The 27,868-nt window shown below is 44.7% G+C and overlaps 1 protein-coding gene across 1 annotated transcript; it reads right to left on the minus strand.

Annotated features, from left to right (window-relative positions):
- Window positions 1-849: 849 nt before the first annotated feature.
- On the minus strand, window positions 850-26,230 carry LOC122703150 (dolichyl-diphosphooligosaccharide--protein glycosyltransferase subunit 1-like). The gene is made up of 3 exons (XM_043917205.1): window positions 26,180-26,230; window positions 1,751-2,458; window positions 850-951 (listed from the first exon to the last, which is right to left on the minus strand). The coding sequence occupies exons 2-3, from the start codon at window positions 2,393-2,395 to the stop codon at window positions 850-852; spliced, it is 747 nt and encodes a 248-aa protein (XP_043773140.1). The 5' UTR covers window positions 2,396-2,458; window positions 26,180-26,230.
- Between the last annotated feature and the right edge of the window lie 1,638 nt (window positions 26,231-27,868).

Here is a 27,868-nt window from a genome sequence, read left to right on the forward strand (position 1 = left end):
GACCTTTAAAGAGGTGATTAAGATAAATGATTTCACTACGCAAGTGAAAGTTTTAGTTGCTCAGTCATGTCTGACTCTTTGCGACCCCATGGACTGTAGCCCACCAGGCTCCTCTGTCCATGGGATTTCCCAGGCAAGAATACTGGAGTGGGTTGCCACTTCCCAACCTGGGGATAGAACCCATGTCTCATGCATTTGGCAGGTGGTTCTTTACTGATGAGCTACCTGGGAAGCCCAATGCAAGTTAACTAGACTTACTGTGGTGGTCATTATGCAATATATACAAATATTATGTTATATACCTTAAACTAATATGTCAATTATATCTTAAATTTTAAAAAATTTAAATCTCTGCCCTAAAATTTATAATATACATTTGAAATAATCTGAGTCTTTCTTCAAATAATATACTATTTCAGAAGTATTATAAGGATTTTATAAAAGTATATTTTCAATTCTTCCCTCTTATCTCTGTGCCATTGTTATCATAAATCTAACTTTTACATATACTATAAAAACATATTTCATTGTTATTGTATTTGCTTTGAATAGTTACCTTTTTTTTTTGCAATACGATCAAATGCTTTTTAAAAACCATATTATAAGAAAAAAGAAATATATGTCAGCAATACTAGGGTCTGGTTTTGTTTTTCCTTTTTCCATTATTCCCATTTTCTTTATGAATGGGTTTTTTTGTGGGGGGTGGGGGGCTGTGCTGCTACTTCCCCGACCAGGGACTGAAGCTGGGCTGTAGTTCTCTCTCTGACTAGACAGTCACAGTGTCTCCCAGTGTCCAGCCCCAACAGCCCACACCTTGAAAGAACTGCCGGAGGAGACCCCACTCTCCGGCTACCTCTGGCAATCATAGCGCGAGAAAGGCCCCTTCAGCATGGCGCCCGTGCTCTTCAGGTCCACGTTCTCCTCCGCGGCGATGCTGCCCCAGTGGGAGACCTCGATGACGCGGGTCATGCTGGTGATGGGCAGGAATGGGCCGTTGTTCTCAGAAGCACTTTGTTTTGTTTTGTTTTTTTCATTTATTTTTATTAGTTGGAGGCTAATTACTTTACAATATTGTAGTGGTTTTTGTCATACATTGACATGAATCAGCCATGGAGTTACATGTATTCCCCATCCCGATCCCCCCTCCCACCTCCCTCTCTACCCGATCCCTCTGGGTCTTCCCAGTGCACCAGGCCCGAGCACTTGTCTCACGCATCCAACCTGGGCTGGTGATCTGTTTCACCATAGATAATATACATGTCTCCATGCTGTTCTCTCGAAACATCCCACCCTCGCCTTCTCCCACAGAGTCCAAAATTCTGTTCTGTACATCTGTGTCTCTTTTTCTGTTTTGCATATAGGGTTATTGTTACCATCTTTCTAAATTCCATATATATGTGTTAGTATGCTGTAATGTTCTTTATCTTTCTGGCTTACTTCACTCTGTATAATGGGCTCCAGTTTCATCCATCTCATTAGAACTGGTTCAAATGAATTCTTTTTAATGGCTGAGTAATATTCCATGGTGTATATGTACCACAGCTTCCTTATCCATTCGTCTGCTGATGGGCATCTAGGTTGCTTTCATGTCCTGGCTATTATAAACAGTGCTGCGATGATGAACATTGGGGTGCACGTGTCTCTTTCAGATCTGGTTTCCTCGGTGTGTATGCCCAGAAGTGGGATTGCTGGGTCATATGGCAGTTCTATTTCCAGTTTTTAAAGAAATCTCCACACTGTCAGAACGCACTTTGAACGTGTCCTGACTGTAGGCGGGGACGTCGCGGAAGGGTCCGTAATCCAGGAGGTCGTCAGGAAGTGTGGGGTTCCCCAATTTGGTGTAGCTCTCTACATTCTGGGAGGCGAGCTTCATAGGCGTGGTCTGTGTCTTGGTTGGGTAGGGAGAGAAGTAATGGCTCCCCTCAAACACCACGAACTGTTTCTCCGACTGGGGGATCTGGGTGGGTGCGGCTGAAGCACGTGGGTATAAACGGCTTCCACGATGACAGACCTTGGCCCCAGGATCAAGAGCCACTGGGAGCTTGACTGTGGAGAATCTCCCGCTTTTACCCTTAATTTTGGTTTCTCTTACTTCCAGATTGTTCTCTTCCTCATCCTCTCCCTTCACCTGCACGCAGAGGTGCTCGAGCCGGGCCTCCAGCTCGGGCTCCAGCGAGAGCAGGAAGGAGGCGGCGCGGGGCGAGGAGCCGCCGCCCGCGCGCGCCAGGACCACCTCGGCCGTCACCTCGGCCAGGTGGCTGCTCAGGTCCCCCGTGCGCTTCACATCCTTGTTGACCAGCGGAGGCGCGTCGGAGGAGGCGCAGCCCGGCGCCGGGGCGCAGGCCGCGAGCAACAGCTGCAGCCGCGGCAGCGGGCGGGCTGTGGGCGCCTCCATGGCCCGGACCGAGCTGAGCCGCAGGGCGCGCGCCCCGCGTCCGCCACGGCGCCGAATAGTTATCTTTTGGAGCAAATAAAAATAAAGGATTTTACTTAACCTTCATTTATTTATGATACTCTTTTGACCTTTATCATATTCTTTCTGCCTAAAGAACTTCCTTTAGCAATTATGGAAGGGTAGGTTTGCTGGCAATGAATTCCTCAAATTTTCTGTCTGAGAAAGTTTTGAATTTTCATATCATTCATTTTTTAAGGCTATTTTAACTAGGTATAGAGTTTTGTATTGTGAGATTTTTTTTCTCCCAGAACTTTAAAGATATTAATCCACTGTCTTCTGGCTGCATGGTTTCCGACAGGAAGTCTGTCGTGATTCTTACCCTTGTCCCATGTATTCTTGCTTTTTTGACTGCCTTTAAGATTTTCCCTTTGTCTTTGGTTTGCAGCAGTGTGTATATGATACACCTAGGTATGTTTGGTTTTGGTATTTATCTTGTTCTTCTCTAATATTCTTGGATCTATGCTTTTGTATCTGTTGTTAATTTTGGACAGTTCTCAGCCTTGTTTTCCCCCCAAGTTGTATCTTCTGTTCATTTTCTCTTTTTTCTCCTGTGAGTCCAATTATGCTTATGTTAGAACTAAATGATCTATTCTTTTGCTTGTTTTCACTTTTTTCCCCCTTTGGTTTCAATTTAGGTAATATCTATTGAATTCTTCAAGTTCATTCCTTATTCAGTTCAATAAGTTCTAATGATGAACCCATCAAAAGTGCTCTTCATCTCTGTTACTGCGGGTTTGTGTGTGTGTGTAAAAAAATTAGCATTTCCATTTAATTCTTTCTCATGGTTTCCATTTCTCTACTGAGATTACCTATTTGGTATTGCATGCTATCTACTTTTTCCTTTAGGCCTTTTGAAATATTAATCACAATGAATGTCTGATCTTCAACTTGTGAGTCTGGTGCTCATGATTGCTTCATCTCTTCAGACTATGTTGTCTCTTGCCTTTTTGGGTGCATATAATTTTTTATTAGAAATTGGAAATGTTGAATAAGACAATAGATATTAAGGTAAGTGTGTTTTTGTTGTTTTTTTTTTTTTTTAATATTCAAAGATAGACCTACCTTTCCTTTGCCTAGGACTTTAGTGTGGTGAGTTGTGTTAATATAGTCAGGAAGTGGGCTGATTTTAAGTTTCTATTTGATTTAGCTTCCTTCATTGCACTAGAGGCTTTAAGTCTTCTAGCTATCTATATTTATGGTGTGGTTACTTTGTCAGTGAGTTTTTCTGAATTTTTGTTCCCCATTTGGTTTTGGGTCTTCCTCTACTACCCAGAGAGAACCTATCTCAAGTAGCTCTTCCTACTGTTGTTGTTGTTCAGTAACCAAGTCATGTCCGACTCTGCAACCCCGTGGACCACAGTACAACAGGCTTCCCTGTCCCTCACCTCCCTGCTGTTCAGTTCAGTTCAGTCCCTCAGTCGTGTCTGACTCTTTGTGACCCCATGGACTGCAGCACGCCAGGCCTCCCTGTCCATCACCAACTCCTGGAGTTTACCCAAACTCATGTCCATTGAGTCAGTGATGACATCCAACCATCTAATCCTCTGTCGTCCCCTTCTCCTCCTGCCCTCAATCTTTCCCAGCATCAGGGTCTTTTCCAATGAGTCAGCTCTTCACATCAGGTGGCCAAACTATTGGAGCTTCAGCTTCAACATCAGTCCTTTCAATGAACAACCAGGACTGATCTCCTTTAGGATGGACTGATTGGATCTCCTTGCAGTCCAAGGGACTTTCAAGAGTCTTCTCCAACACCACAGTTCAAAAGCATCAATTCTTCGGCACTCAGCTTTCTTTATAGTCCAACTCTCACATCCATACATGACCACGGGAAAAACCATAGCCTTGACTAGACGGACCTTTGTTGACAAAGTGATGTCTCTGCTTTTTAATGTGCTGTCTAGGTTGGCCATAACTTTCCTTCCAAGGAGTAAACGTCTTTTAATTTCATGGCTACAGTCACCATCTACAGTGATTTTTATTCTGCCATTATTTTTATTGGATGCTTGCTAGCATGTGTGAGGGAAGAGGGTAGATGGCTCATTCTCTGATCTTCTGATTAAGCCTCAGTCTTAGGAAACACTGTCAACCTGGGTCTCAGAGGTAAAACCTTCACAAGTATTCCTGTCCCTCCTTCATGGGTAGAGGTTTTGTTTTTCTGTTCTTCCCTAGTTGAAGCATGTTTCCGCTAGTGAACTTAGGGTGCAGGTTTTGTCACACTTCCCTCTGCATGTTAAGGCTTTTCCCTAGAACTAGGGAACTAGGAACTTCCCTAGAGAACTAGGGAAGATGCAGGATGTGAGTCTGCCAAGTGTGTCAGTGGCTAATGGTCCCCTCGCTCAGCTAGTAATACAGGAAAGTTTTCTCAGAAATCTCTCCTAATCCTGTCTGTCGTCACCTGGTAGAATTCCCAGGAGGAAATACTGCAACTCTCTTATATTAGCCTCCTCTCAGCTGTTAGCAATTTGTTAGAAATTTCTAGCTGAACCATCATATTGACCTATACAGTGTTCAGTAGCTTCTGTTCTAGATAAACAAATGCTTGGGTCCTATTTCTCCCAGCAAACATCTGTCTCCAGATTTCAGGTAAATTGTTTGTCTTGCAACCTCAGTTCTCTAGTGGCTCCAAGATAAGTCATTAATTTGTAGTCTACTGTGGTATTTGCTTATTGTGAATGCAGTAACAACTCTATTTCAAGCTGTCTACATCTCTGAGCTGAAACTGGAAGCCTACTTTGGCATTTTAATTAACACAATACCCTGGGAAGAAAACAAACAAATCTGATTTGTGTTTCCTGTTGCTTTCATGAATCAAAAGCCAGAAACTGGCGGGGGAGGAGGGGAGTTCTGTCAGAGTAAAAGCACCTCCAGGGCTTCCCTGCTGGCTGAGTGGTAAAGAATCCTCCTGCCAATGCAGGTTCAGTCCCTGGGTCAGGAAGATCCCCTGGAGAAGGAAAGGGCAACCACTCCAGTATTCTTGCCTGGGAAATCCCACGGACAGAAGAGCCTGGCCAGCAACAGTCCATGGGGTCACAAAGAGTCAGACACGACTTACTCACTAAACAACAACAAAGGCACCCCAACATAGAGGTAATGCCTCCAAGATTGTTACTTTTCCATCTATAGCTTCATTGTGACTTCAGATCATGGTGTAGTGAATTGTTTTATCCCAGTAAACAAGTGTCAGTCTGTAAGTTGTGAATACTGGAGGCTGTTTTCAGCCACTTGTAAACATTCCTATGCTATGTCCTTAGTCTACTGGGCTCTAACAGTATTTATGATTTGGTTGCTGGACAGTAGTGTCTTATTTACAATCCCTATTTTCTGTAATTTCTCTCACTTGTCCTTCCTTTGATTTAAAAAGACTTTTTATAAGATTGTGATGAAGAATGAATCAAAACCTGATTTTCTAAAGACCTTCTGGAAAACTGGGCTTTTTGTTGGGAAAAAAAATAAGCAAACAGCCAACCAGACTCCTGTTTCTATATCTTCTCCTGGCTTCCATGGTAAGTAATCCATTTTCAAGGTCACATGCATTGTGATTAGAGACAATGTAATTTAGGGATAAAAAGAAGATTTTTGCTGTTTCTTTTCCCATTAACAAGACACCATTCCTCTTGATCATCCCCTTGTTTATACTCCTCCCCAATCCTTGCCCAACTACTCTTAAGTTTCAATGCGACTTACAATACCCTTGTTATAATGTTTGCATTCACTTTGTAAATTAATTATATCTTTGGTGATCCATGAGAAGTTGAGTCTAAAAATTGCATTTATAACATTTTAACTATGTATTAATCAATGTCAATCACTATAGAACCAAGTAGTATGATTGGAGAAATAAATATAATCCTCTGGGACTAAATCCATCTCCGCAATGTTCCCAGAATCAAAGCCATGTGAATTTTTTTTTTGGTTATACTCCAACAAATACTCAAAATCCTACTGTTATTTAGTTTGCAGTCTTATCCTGAAAATCCTATCATTAATCTTCAAGAAGTCTTGTTCCCTGCTCCTTTTTCAGATTAACCTATTCTAGTTTCATGGGGAAAATGTCACACAGAGTTCCAAGGTTTATATTTCTTTCTTTTTTAAATTAATTTTTATTGAAGTATAGTTGATGTACAGTATTATATAAACTATACTTCAATAAAAAGTTAATTAAAAAAAAGAAAGAAAGAAATATAAGTCTCAGAACTCTGTGTGACATTTTCCCCATGAAACTGTAACAGGTATACAGTATAATGATTCACAATTTTTAAAGGTTATACTTGATAATATAAAATTTATATTTTAAAGGCAAGACAAGAAAAAAATTGAACATTGAATTCTCTCCCCACAGTGTGCAGAGTGTATCTGCATTATATGTTAACCAGAGCTCCCCAAAGATGGGCGTGCCTGTTCAACCATAAAGACAAGTTTTTGTTTTCTTTCTTCTGAGGCTAGAAATGTAACTTCTTAAAATGGCCTTCTTTCCCAACTCTGTAGGGGTTCATGGTGACTTGCTACTCACTTTATATGTGTTTACCTGGATTATGTATTGTCCGTGACCTTTATGTAAAATATCAGTATGTCATACTGATATACAACTAAGCCTTTGACTTCTAACAGGCAGGAACAGTGCTCAGGACTGTCTGAGAATCTGCTTTCCAGATTGTAATCCTCAGTTTGGCTCAAATTGAATTCTCTTTTTTCTTCTTAACTTGATAGTAATTGAGTTTTCATTGACATACTTTATGTGCATGCGTGCTATATCACTTCTGTTGTGTCTAACTCTTTTATGACCCTATGGACCGTAGCCCACCAGGCTCCTCTGTCCATGGGATTCTCCAGGCAAGAATACTAGAATGGGTTGCCATGCCCTCCTCCCGGGGATCTTTCCAACCCAGGGATCGAACCCACATCTCTTACATCTCCTGCATTGGCAGATGGGTTATTTACCACTAATGCTACCTGGGAAGCCCATATTCTATTTATGGTGGTGGTTTAATCACTCAGTCGTGTCCAACTCTTGCTTCCCCATGGACTGTAGCCCACCAGGCTCCTCTGTCCATGGAATTTCCCAGGCAAGAATATTGGAGTGGGTTGCCATTTCCTTCTCCAGGGGATCTTCCTAACCCAGGAATCGAACTTGAGTCTCTGCATTGCAGGCGGATTCTTTACCTACTGAACGGTTATTATAAAAGATTGGCTAGATTCCCCATGTTGTACAATGTATCCTTGTAGCTTATTTTATATATGGTAGTTTGTAGTTTGTTCTCTGTATCTGTGAGTCTGCTTCTTTTTTGTTATATTCTTTGGTTTCTTGTACTTTTTAGATTCCACATTTAAGTGATATAATACAATATTTGTCTTTTTCTGACTTATTTCACTTAGGACAATACCTCCAAGTCCATCCATGATGCTACAAAGGGGAAATTTTCCTTCTTCTTTCATGACTTGAGTAGTAGTCCATCATATATCTATATCTGTATCTATATCTCTCACATGTTTTGTATGCATTCATCTTTTGATAGTTACTCAGGTTGCTTCCATATCCTGGCTATTATAAATAATGTTGCCATGAATGTTGAGATGCATGTATCGGTGTTTTTATTTTCTTCAGATATATACTCAGGAGTGGAACTGCTGTATCATATTGCAGTTCTATTTTTAGTTATTTTGCACAGTGACTGCACCAATTTACATTCCCACCAACAGCGCACAAGTGTTCCCTTTTCTCCACACCTTCACCAACATTTGTTATTTGTATCCTTTCTGATGAAAGTCGTTCCAACAGGTGTGAGGTGATATTCTAATTTTGATTTTCATTTCCCTGATGACTAGTGATGTTGATCACCTTTTCATGTGTCTTTTGGCCATCTGCATTTACTCTTTGGAAGAGTGTCTGATCAGTTTTTCTGCCCATTTCTTAACTGGGTTCTTTGCTTTTTGATGTTGAGTTGTATGATGTGTTTGTATATGTTGGGTATTAACCTCTTATTGGTCATATCATTAGAATATTTTCTCCCATTCAGTAACTTGTCTTTTTGTTTTGTTGATGGTTTTCTTTGCTGTGCAAAAGGTTTTAAGTTTAATTAGATCTCATTTGTTTACTTCCTATTGTATTTAAACTTCAGGAGACAGATAAAAAAATATTGCTACGATATATATCAAAGAGTGTTCTGCCTGTTTTCCTTTAGGAGTTTTATGGTTTCTGGTCTTACATTTAGGTCTTTAATTCATTTTGAGTTTATATTTGTATGAAAAAATATACATTAGAGAGTGTTCTAATTTCATTCTTTTACATGTAGCTGTCCAATTTTCCCAGCACCACTTATTGATAAGACTGTCTTTTCTCCACTGTATATTCTCTCCTCCTTTGTGAGGTTAATTGACCATAAGTGCTTGGATTTATTGCAGGTTCTCTACTCTATTCCATTGATCTACGTTGAGACTTCCATTTCTTGAATTCTCTCTCCTTCCCCTGGGATCCATCCCCAGGTTCCTCATCTTGGTCCCCTTCTTTGAAGCTGTTGGTTTTCCTCAAGGCTATCTTGGTTGCCCATTGTATTTACGGATGAAAACCAGACTGGTTGATCTAGGAGGATGTGCACTGTGGATACCTCTGTACATGCAGAACCCTTTCCTCCCCAGACTCTCCTTCCAGAACAGGAAGACCGAGTCCCTGGAGATTCAAACTGATAGGTTCAATTTTAGGACGCATGGTCAGGAAGCAGATGCTTGGTCCCTCCCACCTGCACAAAGTCCTACATGAGGAGGACTTTCCTCAGGAGTGGGGTGCCAACATCCACACTGGGGCCTAACCCTAACCCACCCACCCCCACCACGTCATTCTCAGGGCAGCTCTGCTGACTTAGCAGGAATAATATCCGGAGTTGCAACTGTGAGGGGACTGCCCAGAGGGGCTGTCGTTCTTCAGAGACTTTTATAGAACTTACTTCTTGGAAGGAAAGCCAGACAGAGTATTAAAAAGCAGAGACATCACCTTGCTGAAAAAGGTCCGTCTAGTCAAAGCTGTGGTTTTTCCCGTGGTCACGTATGGATGTGAGAGTTGGACCATTAAGAAGGTTGAGCGCCGAAGAATTGATGTTTTCAAATTGTGGTGCCAGAGAAGACTCTTGAGAGAGTCCCTTGGACTGCAAGGAGATCAAACCAGTCAGTCCTAAAGGAAATCAGTCCTGAATATTCATTGGAAGGACTGATGCTGAAGCTGAAGCTCCAGTACTTTGGCCACCTGATGTGAAGAGTCGACTCATTAGAAAAGACCCTGATGCTGGGAAAGAGTGAAGGCAAAAGAAGGGGGTGGCCAAGGATGAGATGGTTGGATGTCATCACGGACTCAATGGACATGAGTTTGAGCAAACTGGGAGATACTGAGGGACAATGAAGCCTGATGTGCTCCAGTCCATGGGGTCACGAAGACTTGGACATGACTTAGTGACTGCACAAACAATAGAACCAGTTTAATTTCAGCCCCTCTTTTCACCAGTGTGGATTGTGTCTGTGAAATTGAAACTTCAGCATCTTTGGGAGCAAAGATGAGCGCTCTGTTTCCAGGCCATTTTCTCTGATGCATCTTTTGAGCTGTGGCCCACTCTGCTGTGGGTAACTTAATAGTGTCAGCACATGTCCTCTCCACCTTCCAGAAGTATATCAAAATTTAATCTGCCACTGGGTACCACTCTCAGCTCTCTCGTGGAATTACTCCATTTTCAACTCCATTTCATAGCATTCTCAGTGGAACTGTGGGAAGGAGGCAACCCAGAAACCCTGAAGCCAGAAAGTACATCTGTCCACAGGATGAAATACACAAGGTCAATTTACCTTTGGCAAAATTTTATACCAAATAATTCCTACAAATAGACAATATGGATAATCTCATAAAACAGAAATAGTTTTCCATTGGTTGAATAGAAGAAATAGTACTTCTTTTTTTATATAATTTTCTTTATTTATTTTTGGCTGTGCTGGGTCTTCATTGCTACATGAGCTTTTCTCTAGTTGCAGCAAGCGGGGACTACTCCTACTTGCAGTGTGCAGGCTTCCTCTTATTGCAGAACATAGGCTCTAGGAATGTGGGCATCAGCAGTTGTGGCTCTCAGACTCCAGAGCATGGGCTCAGGAGTTGTGGTACAAGGGGCTAGGTTGCTCCGCAGCACGTGGGATCTTCCCAGATCAAGGAGAGAAGCCATGTCTTCTGCATTAGCAGGTGGGTTCTTTACCACTGAGCCAACCAGGGAAGCTCCAGAATAGTACTTCTAAAAAAGAGATTTGCTAATTTGGAGAGGTCTCCAAGACAGAATTTTAACCCAGGTTAAAGAGTAAGTGATTCTTCATTTTCTAGGGGTGTTTGAAAGAATGTTATTCATTCGTTAGGTAGAACTGGTTTTTCCTCCCTCCCCTGTCTGTGGATATTATTGATCATTTTATGAGCCCAGAAAGCTGCAACTGAAGTCAACAGTCTCAGTGGCACTGAGTAAGTGTCCCCCTAAAGGTGCTGAATGGGTTAATCCCTGCACCTTCTGAGTTGGAGAAAACTAGGCTCAAGGGGCTGAACAGGATGCACAAAAATATAAGATGTGAGTCACTGGTTCCGGGAACTTTATGTTCTCAATGAAAATCCATCTGAGCAGCCACCTCTAATGAAGCATCTTTAGATGAATTGGATCCCTTCATAAATCCAAAGGGTAAATTAAATAAATGAACTATGTGAGGCCAGTTGATTTGTTGTTCACTTTCCTTCTGGAAAGGCTCGACTACAGATTTATTACTGCATTTCTGAAGTCCCTTGATTTAGTGCTGACGTCTTCTGGAGCTTTTGATATCTGCTGCAATGATTGAGACCTTGGAAGGTATGCAAATGTGTTTTCCACAATATTTATTTATGTCCCCTGCCCCAAAAGCACAAACACATTGCTGAGAATGTTACTTAAAAGAAAGAAACCAAAGTTGTTTTTTTTTCCCCTATAATGTACCACTTGGACTGCAAGAAGATGAAACCACTCAATCCTAAAGGAAAGCCCTCAATATTCATTGCAAGGACTTATCCAATACTTTGGATACCTGATATGAAGAGCTGACTCATTGGAAAAGACCCTGATGCTGGGAAAGATTGCGGGCAGGAGGAGAAGGGGACGACAGAGGATGAGATGGTTGGATGGCATCACCGACTCAATGGACACGAGTTTGAGCAAACTCTGGGAGATGGTGAAGGACAGAGGAGCCTGGCGTGCCGCAGTCCATGGGGTTGCAGAGTCAGACACAACTTAGTAACTGAACAACAGTAACAAGGCACCGCTTTAAGAGCAGCTGCGAGCCCTCCCTGCTTGGCTTGCCCTTTTAGTACTTTTGGGGCTGGTGTCATGAAAGGCAGGGACACCGGGCTGGGACATTGGTTTCAAAACTTCCAAAGGATGTGTGTGTTCACTGGTTTGCATTTCATAATAGTGTAAAGTGGACACAGTCTAACTTATTTCAGCCCCTTTGAGGGAGAAAAGAACACCACGGCCTCCGGGAAGAGTGGATGTTATGTGTCAGTTTGATTGGATCACGCAATGCCTGGTTAAATGTTATTTCTGGGCGTGTCTATGAAGATGTTTCCAGAAGAGGTTCACGTCTGATTTGAATAGCTGACCCCTATTTGGTTTGGGGAAAGTGACAAGTTCTGTTCTGCTCTGCACTTAGCACAGTCCTGGACTGTAAATCTGGAATAAAGGGGCGTTCTTTCCTGTCACCATGGTTGTGACTCTCCCGAGGGGATCCCTGAGTTACTCCAGAAGGCCTCGTGTGTGTGCATGCGTGTGCATGCGTGCTAAGTCTCTCAGTCGTGTCTGACTCTTTGTGACCCCCTGGACTGCAGCCAGTCAGACTCCTCTGTCCATGGAATTCTCCAGGCAAGAACACTGGAGTGGGTTGCCATGCCCTCCTCCAGGGGATCTTCCCAACCCAGGGATCAAACCTATGTCTCTTAAGTCTTCTCATTGGCACACAGGTTCTTTACCACTAGCGCCACCTGGGAAGCCCAGAAGGCCTCGTACCAACATCTAAATCCCAAGGTCACTTCCTCGTCTCCCTGCCCAAGCAGTTCACAGTCACTCCCGTGAAGGGGCGCTTCAGCGCTTTGCTGTATGCAACCAAGCCATAAATGGATGCACGATATAAAAATACTACTAAATTAGAGCCTGTGCTCCAAAGACAATCCCAGGAGAGAGTTGGCAAGCGCGGGGCCATAGCAGCTGTGTTTTACCCAGGGTGGGGCTGGGGACGGTCTCACCGAGGGGTCAGGCTTTTGGGACATGTTTGAAATTGGGCTGGAGAAAAGGAGGCTGCCATCGAGGAAACAAGCAGGTACATTTCCTGGCATCCCTGGGAGCCTGGCATCTCTGAATGCCCTCATGCCTCCTGAGTACACAGTTCTTAGCATCCAGGAGAGACTGGCAAGACTCCAGGACCAGACGTTTCCAACACCAGCAACACTGGGATTTTCATCCTTTGGGGCTGGTTCCCATGCCTTGGGAAGCTGATTTCATAACATCTTCTTTTGACAGATATTTTACTGATCATCCACCAGGAGCCGGGCGCTGGTACACACGGGGTGGGGAGGGGGATACTCAGGGAGGGGTCGGGTCCTGTGGCCTCTGGTGTGGTGACTCAGCGTGACAACTGCTGTGAGGGACAGGGGACCCCTCAGGGCAGACAGGAGGGGCTCACGGGGGCAGAAGAAATGACGCCAGGCCTCTGGTGCCTGCACTGAGACCCAGGCCCCACGTGAGCTGAGGGGAGGAGGGGCACTGTGCAGAGAAAATTCACTAGTTGAGCTTATTCTCAAATCCATGAAAAATTCCTGAAAAGTATTTTTTTTTTTAATGTTTATTTACTTATTTTTGGCTGTACTGGGTCTCTGTAGCCACATGCGGGCTTTCTTAGTTGCAGCAAGCGGGGCTGCGTTCGCCTCAGTGCACGGGCTCCTCACTGCAGAGGCCTTTCTTGCTGCAGGGCACAGGCTCTGGGCACACAGGCTCAGTAGGTGTGGTTCACGGGCTTTGTTGCTCCACGGCATGAGGGATCTTCCCAGACCAGGGGTCCAACCCATGTCCCCTGCATGGGCAGGTGGACTCTTACTAATCCCTAGACCACCAGGGGGCTTCCCAGGTGGCACTAGTGGTAAAGATCCCACCTGCCCATGCAGGAGACGTAAGAGACGCAGGTTCGATTCCTGGGTAGGGAAGATCCCCTGGAGGAGGGACTGGCAACCCACTCTAGTATTCTTGCCTGGAGAATCCCAAAGACAGAGGAGCCTGGCGGGCTACAGTCCATAAGGAGGCAGAGAGTCAGACGCAACAAGAGCCGGACACCACGGAAACCACATTTACAGTTACATTTGGACCACCAGGAAAGCCCACTGAAAAGCTTTTGTTTTAATCTATATGACATGACCACCATCCACATGCTGACAGCTTGGTCCCTGCATCCCAGGCCACTGCTCTGGCCCCATCAACCTCCTCAGCATCTCCGGACTCCCAGTAAACACCTGCAGCTCTAGACCACATCCCTGCACAGATCTGCTCTTCCTGCCATCGTCCCTGAAATACTGTGATATAGTAAGAAATATGTGTATTTGGTCTTTGTACTGTTTCTGGCACAAGAGCTGCTAAAACCCTTGCAAGTTCCCAGTGGGGTGAGAGGAGCAGCTATCATCATTCAGCACAAGCCCCACCTCAAAGTTCGTGCTAATAAAGTGACTCTTGGAGGTTTGGGGCTGGTTGCCAGAGGAATGAACCTTAAGATTCAAGACTGGAGCTTTCAGGACTTCCCTAGTGGTCCAGTGGTTAAGACTCCACAATTCCAATGCAGGGAGCGGGGCGGCTCAAGTTCAATCCCTGGTCGAGTCAGGGAACTAATATGCTGCCTGGGATGCAGCCAAAAAAAGAGAGAGAGAGATTGGAGCTTTCAACCTCATCCCCACACTGCACGGGAGAGGAGGGGGTGGAGGTCACATTCAGTCACTGACAGTGATTTAATCAAACATGGAACGTCCACAAAACCCGAACAACAGGTTTTGGAGGCTGTCAGGTTGGTGAACACACCAAGGGAAGGGCGGGGTTCAAGAGAAGGCAGGAGAGATCTGTGTGCCCCCTCCCATGCCTCCCCTCACCACTCTACATACCCCCGCTCCAGGAATCTCTTCCAGCTGGTTGTGAGTTGCGTCCTTTATAGGAAACTGGCAAACACATGGAAACGGTTTTCCTGAGATCTGCGAGTCTGTTGGCCCTGAGGAGGCCGTCGTGGGAGCCCCTGATTGACGGCTAGTATGTGGAAGCGCAGCAGGCCTGTGACTGGTAACTGGAGTCTAATTGGAGGCAGTCTTGTGGAGTTGAGCCCTGAGCTTGAGGGCTGTGACTCTACCTCCAGAGAGATAGTGATGGGATTGAAGTGAATTCTAGGATACCCAGACTGTGTCCAGAAAGTCAGAGCATAGATTGCGTGCTACATGCTTAGTTGCTCAGCTGTGTCCAAGTCTTTGCAACCCCATGGACTGTAGCCCACCAGGCTCCTCTGTCCACGGGATTCTCCTGGACAGATTCTGGAGCAGGCTCCCATTTCCTTCTACAGGGAATCTTCCCAGCCCAGGAGCCCCTATCTCCTGTACCGGCAGGCAGATTCTGTATCACTGAGCCACCGGGAAGTTGTGTCCACAGGGTGAGAATAACACGGATGACATGCTTCTGTGCATCTCTTCCATCTCTGCGTTAAGAGATAGCAAGTTGGGAGCTTGAAATTGGCCGAGATGGGAGTATTGACACCGCAGAAATCAGGGACCTCTACACATCAGAGCTTTCAATAGCCCCAGAGAGCCAGTTGTTAGACATCTTCCAGCACACCACTGGAGGACTGAGAATAGCACACTGTGGAGAAAGAGGGTGATGCAGTCGTCTTGGCAGACAGAAAGGAGAAAAGACAGCAGGCTCAGGTGGATTTGTGGGCTTCCTCGTGAGACAATGAGGCCTTTTTTTCCTGTCGACTTCCACTTTTCTCTGAAGTCAGCTGCTTGCATGATGAAGCCGAACAGGACAGAAGCCTAGCGCCGTGGATCCAAACCAGCTCGGCTTAGAAACCAAAGTGCCGGGAGGTGCACAGCAGAGCAAGTGGATGCAAGGCCCGCGGGGATGGATAAATAGGAGCAGCTGAGAAGAGCAAGTGGATGCAAGGCCCGCGGGGATGGATAAATAGGAGCAGCTGAGAAGGCAGGGGAGGACACGTACCGCCTGGGTAGGGCGGGAAGGTGCGGAGATGGATTTGCACACGAGCGTTCAGAGCACTGCATTTTGAAAGGATTTGATGCGCAGGCCCTGAGCTGCACACAGTGGCGATGGAGATGGGCTTGTTGTCCTGCAGTCTGGTGAGGAAGACAAGCACCTCGGGAAGAAACATAATTACAGCATTGCGGTGAGCAATTTGGTGAGCTTTTGGGCGCCATGGACTGGTTTCATGGAAGACAATTTTTCCACGGGGTGGTGGCAATTGGGGGTGGTGGTGAGTGGTTTAGGTGGTAATTCGAGGAGTGATGGAAAGGGACTAACAGGCCACAGACCAGGGGGTGGGGACCCTGGCTCTAGAGGAAATAAAAGGAAATGCTGATGCCAGGTCATGTGGGGTTTACTTTCCATGGGGTGATGGTCGTCAACAGAACTGGAAGCCCCTTGTATGGTGCTTTTGTTTTGTTACCAAACTGGATTCTTGGACTCTTTGTGTTAGTTGCTCAGTGGCATCCAACTCTTTCGGGACCCCATCTTCACGACCCAGATAATCACGATGGTGTGATCACTCACCTAGAGCCAGACATCCTGGAATGTGAAGTCAAGTGGGCCTTAGGAAGCATCACTATGAACAAAGCTTGTAGAGGTGATGGAATTCCAGTTGAGCTATTTCAAATCCTGAAAGATGATGCTGTGAAAGTGCTGCACTCAATATGCCAGCAAATTTGGAAAACTCAGCAGTGGCCACAGGACTGGAAAAGGTCAGTTTTCATTCCAATCCCAAAGAATGCTCAAACTATTGCACAATTGCACTCATCTCACCTGCTAGTAAAGTAATGCTTAAAATTCTCCAAGCCAGGCTTCAGCAATATGTGAACCATAAACTTCCAGATGTTCAATCTGGTTTTAGAAAAGGCAGAGGAACCAGAGATCAAATTGCCAACATCTGATGAGTCATCGAAAAAGCAAGAGAGTTCCAGAAAAACATCTATTTCTGCTTTATTGACTATGCCAAAGCCTTTGACTGTGTGGATCACAATAAAGTATGGAAAATTCTGAAAGAGATGGGAATACCAGACCACCTGACCTGCCTCTGGAGAAACCTGTATGCAGGTCAGGAAGCAACAGTTAGAACTGGACATGGAACAACAGACTGATTCCAAACAGGAAAAGGAGTACATCAAGGCTGTATATTGTCACCCTGCTTATTTAGCTTATATGCAGAGTACATCATGAGAAACGCTGGGCTGGAGGAAGCACAAGCTGGAATCAAGATTGCCGGGAGAAATTTCAACAACCTCAGATATGTAGATGACACCACCCATATGGCAGAAAGTGAAGAAGAACTAAAGAGCCTCTCGATGAAGGTGAAAGAGGAGAGTGAAAAAGTTGGCTTAAAGCTCAGCATTCAGAAAACTGAGATCATGGCATCTGGTCCCATCACTTCATGGCAGATAGATGGGGAAACAGTGGAAACAGTGGCTGACTTTATTTTTGGGGGCTCCAAAATCACTGCAGATGGTGATTGCAGGAACCAAATTAAAAGATGCTTACTCCTTGGAAGGAAAGTTATGACCAAACTAGACAGCATATTAAAAAGCAGAGAGATTACTTTGCCAACAAAGGTCCGTCTAGTCAAGGCTATGGTTTTTCCAGTGGTCATGTATGGATGCGAGAGTTGGACTATAAAGAAAGCTGAGTGCCGAAGAATTGATGCTTTGAACTGTGGTGTTGGAGAAGACTCTTGAGAGTCCCTTGGACTGCAAGGAGATCCAACCAGTCCATCCTGAAGGAGATCAGTCTTGGGTGTTCATTGGAAGGACTGATGTTGAGGCTGAAACTCTAATAGTTTGGCCACCTGATGCAAAGAGCTGACTCATTGGAAAAGACCCTGATGCTGGGAAAAATTGAGGGCAGGAGGAGAAGGGGACAACGGAGCATGAGATGGTTGGATGGCATCACCGACTCGATGGACATGGGTTTGGGTGGACTCCGGGAGTTGGTGATGGACAGGGAGGCCTGGCATGGGGCCTCAAAGAGTCAGACACGACTGAGTGACTGAACTCAACTGAGCTGAAGACTGTAAGCTGCCAGGCTCCTCTGTCCATGGGGATTCTCCAGGCAAGAATACTGGAGCAGGTTGCTATTCTCTTCTCCAGGGGATCTTCCCACCCAAGGGATTGAACCCAGGTCTCCCACATTGCCTTAGACTCTTTAATCAATAGAAATTGATAAGTGGGCCCCTAGAGGAATTCAGGCAAGGCTTTTTTGAGGCTCAGGGCTACAGCACAAGTAGCAAAACAAGTAACAGGTGCCCTTGCTTGCTCCCTGAGTGGGGGTGGGCTAGTCCCTTAAATGGGGTGAGGGTGGCTGTGGCTCAGTGGGTCCAGCTGGAGGGGAGGCTGAGATGGTCTGCCCGCCCCCTTGGCGGTGCTGAGTGCAGGGGGGCATGCCAGGATCCTGCTTTAGCTCAGAGTTGGCAGTTAGTTTGTGGCCTTTTATCTTATGGTTCATAACTGACTGTGCTAAGTTATTTTTAGTTCCTTGTAGTTTCTTTGTATTCTGTTGCTCAAGGAAATGAGTGTTTGTCCAGGTGCAAGCATTTCAATTAGGGCTTCTCTGGTGGCTCAGCATTAAAGAATCCACCTGCTAATGCCAGAGATGTGGATTTGATCCCTGGGTTGGGAAGATCCTCTGAAGAAGGAAATGGCAACCCACTCCAGTGTTCTTGTCTGGGAAATCCCACGGACAGAGAAGCCTGGCAGGCTACAGTGCATGGGTTTGCAAAGAGTCAGACATGACTGAGCGACTGATAACTTCATTTCAGAGAAAACAGCAGCAGGGCCAAGAGGCTGCCAGCATCATCAGCACTAGAGCCTCCAAGTAGGAAAGGCCGGGCAGCTGACCCCGTGGACTGCAGCCGCCAGGCTCCTCTGTCCATGGGATTTCCCAGGCAAGAATACTGGAGTGGGTTGCTGTTTCCTTCTCCAGGGGATCTTCCTGACCCAGGAATCAAACCGGGGTCTCCTGCATTGCAGGCAGATTCTTTACCACTGAGTCCCAGGGAAGCCCCAAGCAGTAAAAGTATTTGCATTTTACCTTTTTTTTCTAAATGGATTTTTTTTTTAAATTGTACAACTTTTAAAAGAACATTTGGCTGCGTTGGGTCTTAGTTGCAGAATCTCCTGATGCATGGACTCTCTAGGTGCGGCAAGAAGGCACAGTGGGTCTGTGGAACGTGGGATCTCAGTTATCCAACCAGGGATCAGTCCTGCATCTCCTGCATTGCAGAGTGGATTCTTAACCACTGGACCCCCAGGGAAGTCCCTGGAATTGTTTTAAAAGAGGGGAAGGGCAGGAAGATGGGTGAGGACCACACACGGAAGGCATCTCCTTGATTTTGGTGAGACTAGCCCAGCCGGTGTCAAGTCACAGCTGCCCAGTGGACACCTGCTGAAAGGATAAATCCAGACCTGCAGGTCACACATCACTGCAGGCAACAGAGCTGGCGTTGGACACCAGCCCCTTCCTGTCCCGTTCAGGTTCTTTATGTTGACCTACTACTCTAATAATCTATTCCTTGTGTACCAGATGATCATTTTCTTCTAATTTATTACTATTTTCTTGATTCACATGGTTGCATTAGAGTTTTGCACATGGGAGCCTACAGGGGCATCTTTGTTTATTACTTTATAACCTAAAATGGAGGCAGAAAAGCTCTTAACCCAGTTTTATCTTAATGCTAAAATTTTATTATCTTCTAATTCTTGAGCTCTGAGCACCGTGGAAAAACAATCCTTGAGGAACAAGTGTTATAAATTATTAATAACTGTTAAATTAGCATGGAGTTGAGTTCTCCCCTAAGTGTGTTTCATAACTATGGGTCAGGGAGAGGCCCTGGGTCTCCCTCTCATACAAAGCTGAACACCTCATTAATATAACAAAACACACCTTCACTCTCAAGGCTCAGTCAGTGGGGGAGCTCTGTGCTCCTGGGGACAAGACCAATTATTTACTTCTTTTTTTTTTTAAATTAATTTATTTTTTCCATTTATTTTTATTAGTTGAAGGCTAATTACTTTACAATATTGTAGTGGTTTTTGCCATATGTTGACATGAATCAGCCATGGATTTACATGTGTTCCCATCCCGATCCCCTCTCCCGCCTCCCTCCCCATCCCATCCCTCTGGATCTTCCCAGTGCACCAGGCCTGAGCACTTATCTCATGCATCCAACCTGGGCTGGTGATCTGCTTCACCCTTGATAGTATACTTGTTTCAATGCTGTTCTCCAGAACATCCCACCCTCGCCTTCTCCCACAGAGTCCAAAAGTCTGTTCTGTACATCTGTGTCTCTTTTTCTGTTTTGCATGTAGGGTTATTGTTACCATCTTTTTAAATTCCATATATATGCATTAGTATACTGTATTGGTCTTTATCTTTCTGGCTTACTTCACTCTGTATAGTGGGCTCCAGTTTCATCCATCTCATTAGAACTGATTCAAATGAATTCGTTTTAATGGCTGAGTGATATTCCATGGTGTATATGTACCACAGCTTCCTTATCCATTCGTCTGCTGATGGGCATTTAGGTTGCTTCCATGTCCTGGCTATTATAAACAGTGCTGCGATGAACACTGGGGTGCACATGTCTCTTTCAGATCTGGTTTCCTCAGTGTGTATGCCCAGGAGTGGGATTGCTGGGTCATATGGCAGTTCTATTTCCAGTTTTTTAAGGAATCTCCACACTGCTTTCCATAGCGGCTGTACTAGTTTGCATTCCTACCAACAGTGTAAGAGGGTTCCCTTTTCTCCACACCCTCTCCAACATTTATTGCTTGTAGACTTTTGGATAGCAGCCATTCTGACTGGCATGTAATGGTACCTCATTGTGGTTTTGATTTGCATTTCTCTGATAATAAGTGATGTTGAGCATCTTTTCATGTGTTTGTTAGCCATTTGTATGTCTTCTTTGGAGAAATGTCTGTTTAGATCTTTGGCGCATGTTTTGATTGGGTCGTTTATTTTTCTGGAATTGAGCTGCAGACACCTTCACTCTCAACGCTCATTCAGTGGGGGAGCTCTGTGCTCCCAGGGACAAGACCAATTATTTACTTCTTATAAATCACAATATCACACTTCCTTCTAGGATACTGAGGATTCGATGAGTTAGTACATGATTTGCACACATTGTAAGAGTGTTTGGTGGCCTTGTTGTAATGATTAGCTGTGTGAGTCTTGATTTCCTCATCTGTGACTTAGAGCTATTGTTATAAGTAGCAAATAAGATACTGAATGTCAAGCACTTTTGTTGTTGTTCAGTCACTAAGTCGTGTCCTAGTCTTTATGACCCCATGAACTGCAGTACACCAGGCTACTATGTCCTCCACTACCTCCCGGAGTTTGCTCAGATGTATGTGCATTGAGTCAGTGATACTATCTAACCATCTCATCCTCTGCCTACCCCTTTCTCCTTTTGCTCTCCATCTTTCCCAGCATCAGGGTCTTTCCCAATCTGTTGGCTGTTCACATCAGGTGGCCAAAGTATTGGAGCTTCAGCTTTAACATCAGTCCTTCCAATGAGTACTCAGGACTGATCTCCTTTAGGATGGGTTGCTTTGCTCTCCCTGCAGTCCAAGGGACTCTCAAAAGTCTTCTCCAAAACCACAGTTCAAAAGCATCAATTCTTCTGCACTCAGCCTTCTTTATGGGCCAACTCTCACATTCATACATAACTGCTGGAAAAACCATGGCTTTGACCATATAGATCTTTGTCAGCCAAGTGAGGTCTCTGCTTTTTAATACACTGTCTAGGTTTGCCATAGCTTTCCTTCCAAGGAGCAGGCTTCTTTTCTTTTCATGGCTGCAGTCATTGTCTGCAGTGATTTTGCAGCCCAGGAAAATAAAATCTGTCACTGCTTCCACTTTTTCCCCATCTCTTTGCCATGAAGTGATGGGACTGTGTGCCATGATCTTAGTTTTTTTTTTTTTTTTAATGTTGAGTTTTAAGCCTTGGCTCAGCTACTGTTTATTGCTTTCTGTTTAGGGGAAACTGGTAATTTAGTAACACCTCACCTGTCAGGAACATCTGCTGACACCCATGTCTTTACCCATCTAAACACAACCAGGTGACCAAAATAAGTACCACTGAGGCCATGTTCTGAGGACTCTGGCTTCCTCCGTGATGACATTTTCCTTAGAATCTGTCCGCTCTCTTCTTCCCAGATAGAACATTCCTTCAAACACTGGCTTGTGAGTCAGACACAAAGCAAGCAGCCTTCTGAGCTTTACCTCATTTAAGCCTCAAAACAACTCTTTGAAATAGATATTACCCCAATCTTAAGAAACGGGCTTAGAGAGGCTACCAAATGTGTCCAATATCACAGTGATGGCGTCACAACGCTTCCTTAAACCCAGGTCTTTCTGACTCCTGAGCCTGGCTTTGAACAACTCTGCAGTTTCCAGAACCAGAGCCAATAGGAAGTATCTGATTCCATGGAACTGTCTCAGGCAGGCACAATGACAGGAAGGCAAGGAGACAGGAGATGGTGCCCAACAGAGTCTCAGGGGCAAAGGATGCTTCAGAGAGGAGGGGGTCTTAGCGTGGCTGGCTCCTCCCCCAGCCCCTCACCCATTCCACCCTCCTCCCTCCTCAGCCTCGTTCAGATGCTGTCTCTGTCCTCAGAACATTGCCAACCTGTTTTGTTTTTTTTTAAGTACAGCTTTGTCAAGATGTGCTTCACATACAATTTTGTGTGTTAATGCATGTAGGTGGAATCTAGAAAAAATTGTACAGGTGAATTTAGTTCCAGGGCAGGAATAGAGACACAGATGTAGGGAATGGATGTGTGGATCCCCCCCGGAGGTGGGGGAGGAGAGAGTGGAATGGATTGGGAGGTCAGGGTTGACATGTATGCACTACCACGTGTGAAATAGACAGCTAGCCGGAAGCTGCTGGACGGCACAGGGGGCTCAGCTGGTGCTCTGTTGCGACCTGGAGGGGCCGGGGTGGGGTGGGGAGGGAGGTCCACGAGGGAGGGCATCCATGTGTGTGTGTAGCTATTTCACTTCGTTGTACAGCAGAAACTAACACTGTAAAGCAATTACACTACAATAATAAAATCTAATTAGTTATTCCTTTCATCAGCGTCTTATAGTTTTCAGAGTACAGGTCATTTGTCTCCTTAGGTATATTTATTTTGATGTGATGGTAAATGGGATTGTTTCCTTAACTTCTCTTTCTGATCTTTCATTGTTAGTGTATAGAAATGCAAGAGATTTCTGTGTAGTAACTTTGTATCCTGTAAGTTTACCAGATTCATTGATGGGCTCTAGTAGTTTCCTGGTAGCATCTTTAGGATTTTCCACATATTAGGATTTTTCTGTGTATAGTATCATGTCATCTGGAAACAATGACATTTTTACTTCTTCTTTTCCCACTTGAATTCCTTTTATTTCTTTTTCATCTCCGATTGCTGTGGCTAGGACTTCCAAAATGATGTGTTTTTAAAAAACATATTTATGTATTTGGCTGCGCTGGGTCTTGGTTGCATCATGCAGGATCTTTCATTGCAGCAAGTGGGCTCCAGACTGCACAGGCTCAGTAACTGCTGCTCCGTGGCATGTGGGAATCTTAGCTTCCAACCAGGGGTCAAACCCACATCCCCTGATTGCAAGGTGGATTCTTAACCACTGGACCACCAGGGACGTTCCCAAAACTATGTTGAGTAAAGGTGGAAAGCTTGTCATTAGTCTCCAGCAGACTCTTGGTGTGGCTATACCGCAGACCCAGTGCCTCCTTCTCATAGCTTTTCCTGCCCCGAGCTCCTCTCCTGCTCCTCCAGCCCCCAGGCCCTTGTCTTCCAGCGCCCCCAGCCTGGTTTTCTGTTTTTCCGGGCTGCTCTGTTTCTAGCTGATTACAGCAGGCATAGAGCCAGAAGCCTCATCCGCCAAGGGCGGAAGTCGTCTAGAGCGAACGGGTTCCCCTTAGAGAATTTGAACCGACCCAGCATCTTGCCATTTGTAAGGACCTTCCACATTCTTAGTACAATCCTATATTTGATCCCAGAGCTGACAAGTGCTTCCCATTCTCAGTGAAGTTCTCATCTCTGGAAACTGTCTGGCCCACTCTCAGTTTTCTGAGTCCTGCATCCCAATTACAAAAGTTGGGAAATAATATATCCAGCCTCATAGAAAGCTAGAACTCCTATACATACCTACAACTCATCCATTCACATCTATTGCTTTCAAATTGGAGTTGATCGTTTGGGTCTGAGGCCAGATGGTACAAAAACGATCTTTGGCCCCAGGAGAGTCATTGTCGGTGGTTACATTCTTTCAGAAGGGTGATCTAGTGATGTGTCTGCTGCTGCTGCTTTTCAATTGCTCAGTCATGTCTGGCTCTTTGTGACCCCAAGGACTGTAGTCCTCCAGGCTCCTCTGTCCATGGGATTTTCCCAGCAAAAAGACTGGAGGACCGCCATGGAAGCCCAGTAATGTGTCAGGACCTCTTAAAAACCCTTAGAATTTTTCATTCCACTGCTAGGAATTTATCCTAAAGACATCAACAGATGTGCCCCCAAATTTGTATGCAAGAATATCACACAGACTTACTATATTGAAAATCTTGGAAACAGCCCACTTTTCCAAAAATAGGACTAAATAAAATATGGTGCACCCGATAGTGAAATATTATGTAACTATTAAGTCATTTCTCACACAATATTTTTAAAATAAGAGAAATTCCAAAACATTTAAGAATTTCTTAAAAATAAAAGCATACAAGTGAAAATTGTGCTATAACATTTTTTTTGTAATAATATTCCAGTTTTGTAAAAAGAAATAAAAATGTTTGCATTCAGGCATGCTTATGACCAAACCAAAAGTATTAACAGTATTTATCTCTGGGTGGTGGTAGAATTACTGGTCATTTTAAAAATACATGTTTCTGTATTTTCTAAGTATCCAACAATCAATGTGTTACTTGCCTAATCAGAGAAACAATTATTTCTTTTTATTCAAAGGAATTAAGCCCCAAAAAGGCAAAAGCACTCAAAATCGCAAAAGTCTTTGCCTTTTTTTCTTAACTGTTTCACCGCATCTATTCTCAGTAATGTAGATAAAAGAGGAGCTAACGTTTATCATGCTAAGAATCTAACTTCACCCCTTATCTCTGGAAGGTATATACTTTCCCCACTTTGCAAGTAAGGAAACAAAGTCACGGTGAAAAAGGTGGGAAAACCAAGACATGAGGGAATTTGTTTGGTCCAAAGGCAAGTTCTCACTTCTGTGCTATTTCTTCTTGTGATAATTTTTTTTTTTTTTTTAATTTTTGGCTTGCACTGAATGGCATGTGGGCTTTTAGTCCCCTGACCAGGGATCAAACCCAGGCCCCCCCTAGTGGAGGCATAGTCCTAACCACTGGACCGCCAGGGAAGTCTCTTCTTGTGATAATTTTAAGTTGCATCTTATTCTGTACCTTAGCAACCTGATTTTATCAGAATAAACTTCCCCTTTGGTTAGAGAAGATATTCTGCTTTTCATAAATTCTCATTCTAGTTAGCTTTCTCTAGCTAAGATTTTGCATTGTGTGCTAAGTCGCTTCAGTCATGTCTGACTCTTTACAACCCGATGGACTGTAGCCCACAGGCTCCTCTGTCCATGGTATTCTCCAGGCAAGAACACTGGAGTGGGTTGCCATGCCCTCCTCCAGGGAGTTTTCGCGACCCAGGATCAAACCCGCATCTCTTACATCTCCTGCATGGGCAGGTAGTTTCTCACCGCTAACACCACCTGGGAAGCCAAAGATTTTGGCTAACTAGCATCAATTCTTTGAATACTCATATTAGAAATTCAGCCTGATTGGTCTGAATAAAACAGAAAAGCTGTTCAAACAGCCTGCATGCAGCATTTTTGCACATGCCTTCTTGCTTTGGCACAATCATCATTGTCAACAAATATCGACACACGAATCTTAGAGAAGTTAGAGTCCTGTGATAAGGTTAAAGCAGTTGTCATCTCCCCAGGGTCTCATAGAAAGTGCTTATGGCTGGTGGTGTCAGCACCCTCCTATCCGGGTAAAGGCCAGTTGACAGGTTGTTGGAAGCCCCCTGGGGTACCGAGGGGTGGAGGGACTGACCAGGCTTCAAATACTCTTAGGCGTGACCCACTGTCCACATGTTGTGAAAACTGGCTTTCACAAACCGTGTCACCTACATTTCAGATTCGACTCGGAATTATGTCACATAAGTCATTTTGCCATCTGTCTGCACCTGTGGTTTCCCTGCCTCTGTGACACAATGACCACTCTGTCCTGCTAATCTGTTGTCATAAAACCAGGAGGGACTGAGCATACATGTGTGAGCTGGGCAAAGTCCAACTACTATCCTACAGGTTTTGTGATAAGGGAACAGGAAGCCCGAGACATTAAGTAATCTGCCCAAGGTCAGGCAGCTTTGAGCGCACCCACCTGCCCAGGACCGTACGGTTTCCTGCTGCTGCACGCGTGGCTTTTAAGCACTTTTCCTCTGGCCGGTCCACGCTGAAAGGTGCCCTAAATGGGAGCTCCATCTTGAACTTCAAAGAGTTAATCTGAAAAATAAAGTGAAATATCCCAGTCATAATTTTTCACACTATTTAAAGGGACTTCTCAGGTGGTGCTAGTGGTCAAGAACCTGCCTCCCGATGCAGGAGATGTAAGAAACACGGGTTAAATCTCTGGGTCGGGAAGATTCCCTGGAGGAGGGCATGGCAACCAACTCCAGTATTCTTGCCTGGGAAATCCCATGGACAGAGGAGCCTGGAGGGGTGATAGTCCATGGGGTCACAAAGAGTTGGACATGACTGAAATGACTTTGCACGTGCATATTTAAATGAGCTATTTTGGAGTTTTGAGTGAAATAAAATATATCATCAAAACTCATTTTACTTCTGTTTTTACCTTTTGAAAACGTGGTTACTGGGAAAAAATTTATATTTTATGTTGTAGTATAGTTGATTTACAATGTTGTGTTAGTTTCAGGTGTATAGTGAAATGATTTGGTTATGCATACGTGTATATTCATTCTTTCTGAGATTGTTTTCCTATGTAGCTCATTACAGAGTATTGAGTAGAGTGCCCTGTCCTATACAGTAGGTCCTTGTTGTGGAAAATCTGAAGTTGCAAATGTGATGCACATTCTATTTCTAGGGATTCACATTGGAGGGACCTGTTTCTTCATCTGTAAAATGTTATCAGTCAGTTCAATCACTCAGTCATGTCTGACTCTTTGCGACCCCACGGACTGCAGCACGCCAGGCTTCCCTGTCCGTCACCACTATAAAGTGCTATAAGCAATGAAAACATATGTAAAGTGCCCAAGTCAGAGAATGTTCTTGAAATGTTTGCTTTCCTCCCACCGAACCCCCCCGCCCCCCCGCCGCTCCTTTCTCCCACCAGAACACCCAGGTCTCCTGATTCCCACATGCACACGTGTTCAGAAACTCTAAAAGAACCACTGTTTCTCCACTTCCATCCAGACTCCTCTTTAGCAGAGGCAGTTTTAAAGTCATGTGTTATTAGAAATCTTATAATGTACAGTTTGTAAACGGCAAGTCAGCAATTGGAAGCTCAGCCCAGGATCCTGAGACTGCCTGTCCGAAAGCAGAGGCATCAGAGAATGCATTCATTCATAAGCTCACCACAGACATGAGGTGGAAAAGAAACTGACGTGCAGACAGGAAGTGCACACAAGGTTAATTCATTGCCACTGAGGCTTGCTGAGCATGGTCTGGCTGTGATGTAAATTATTCATGCATTCCTCCACAGCACCCTTATGCTGAAGGCTGATGTCAGGACAGGATCCCAACTTCCTCTTCTGCCCCCCACCCCCCAGGAGCTGAGCAGCAGTGTACAGGGTCGACACACCATCCTAAAATCCACTCTGTCCTCCAAGGGGGCCCACAGTGCAAGGCTGGCCACTGCAACTAGGCTTCCTTGTCCAGCTGCCAGAGACAGATGGATTCATTCAGCAGCCAGCCCGATACCCCTGAGCAAAACAGTCATGATAATGTACGGAATTGATTTATGATGCTCCTCTTGCCATGAGAACGAGTGGAGGCTGGACTGCATAAGTGGCCTTTTGTTGCAGGTACAGAATCATCCTCTAATTGTTCATCT

The sequence above is a fragment of the Cervus elaphus genome, chromosome 11 (assembly GCF_910594005.1).
Source record: "Cervus elaphus chromosome 11, mCerEla1.1, whole genome shotgun sequence".
NCBI lineage: Eukaryota > Metazoa > Chordata > Mammalia > Artiodactyla > Cervidae > Cervus > Cervus elaphus.

Excerpts from the sequence above, each read along its gene's own strand:
- LOC122703150 (XM_043917205.1), bottom strand. The coding sequence starts at position 2,395 with ATGGAGGCGCCCACAGCCCGCCCGCTGCCGCGGCTGCAGCTGTTGCTC. Across the intron at positions 952-1,750 it reads ACAGTCAGGACACGTTCAAA|GTCTCCCACTGGGGCAGCAT; the intron begins GTGCGTTCTGAC and ends CGCGTCATCGAG.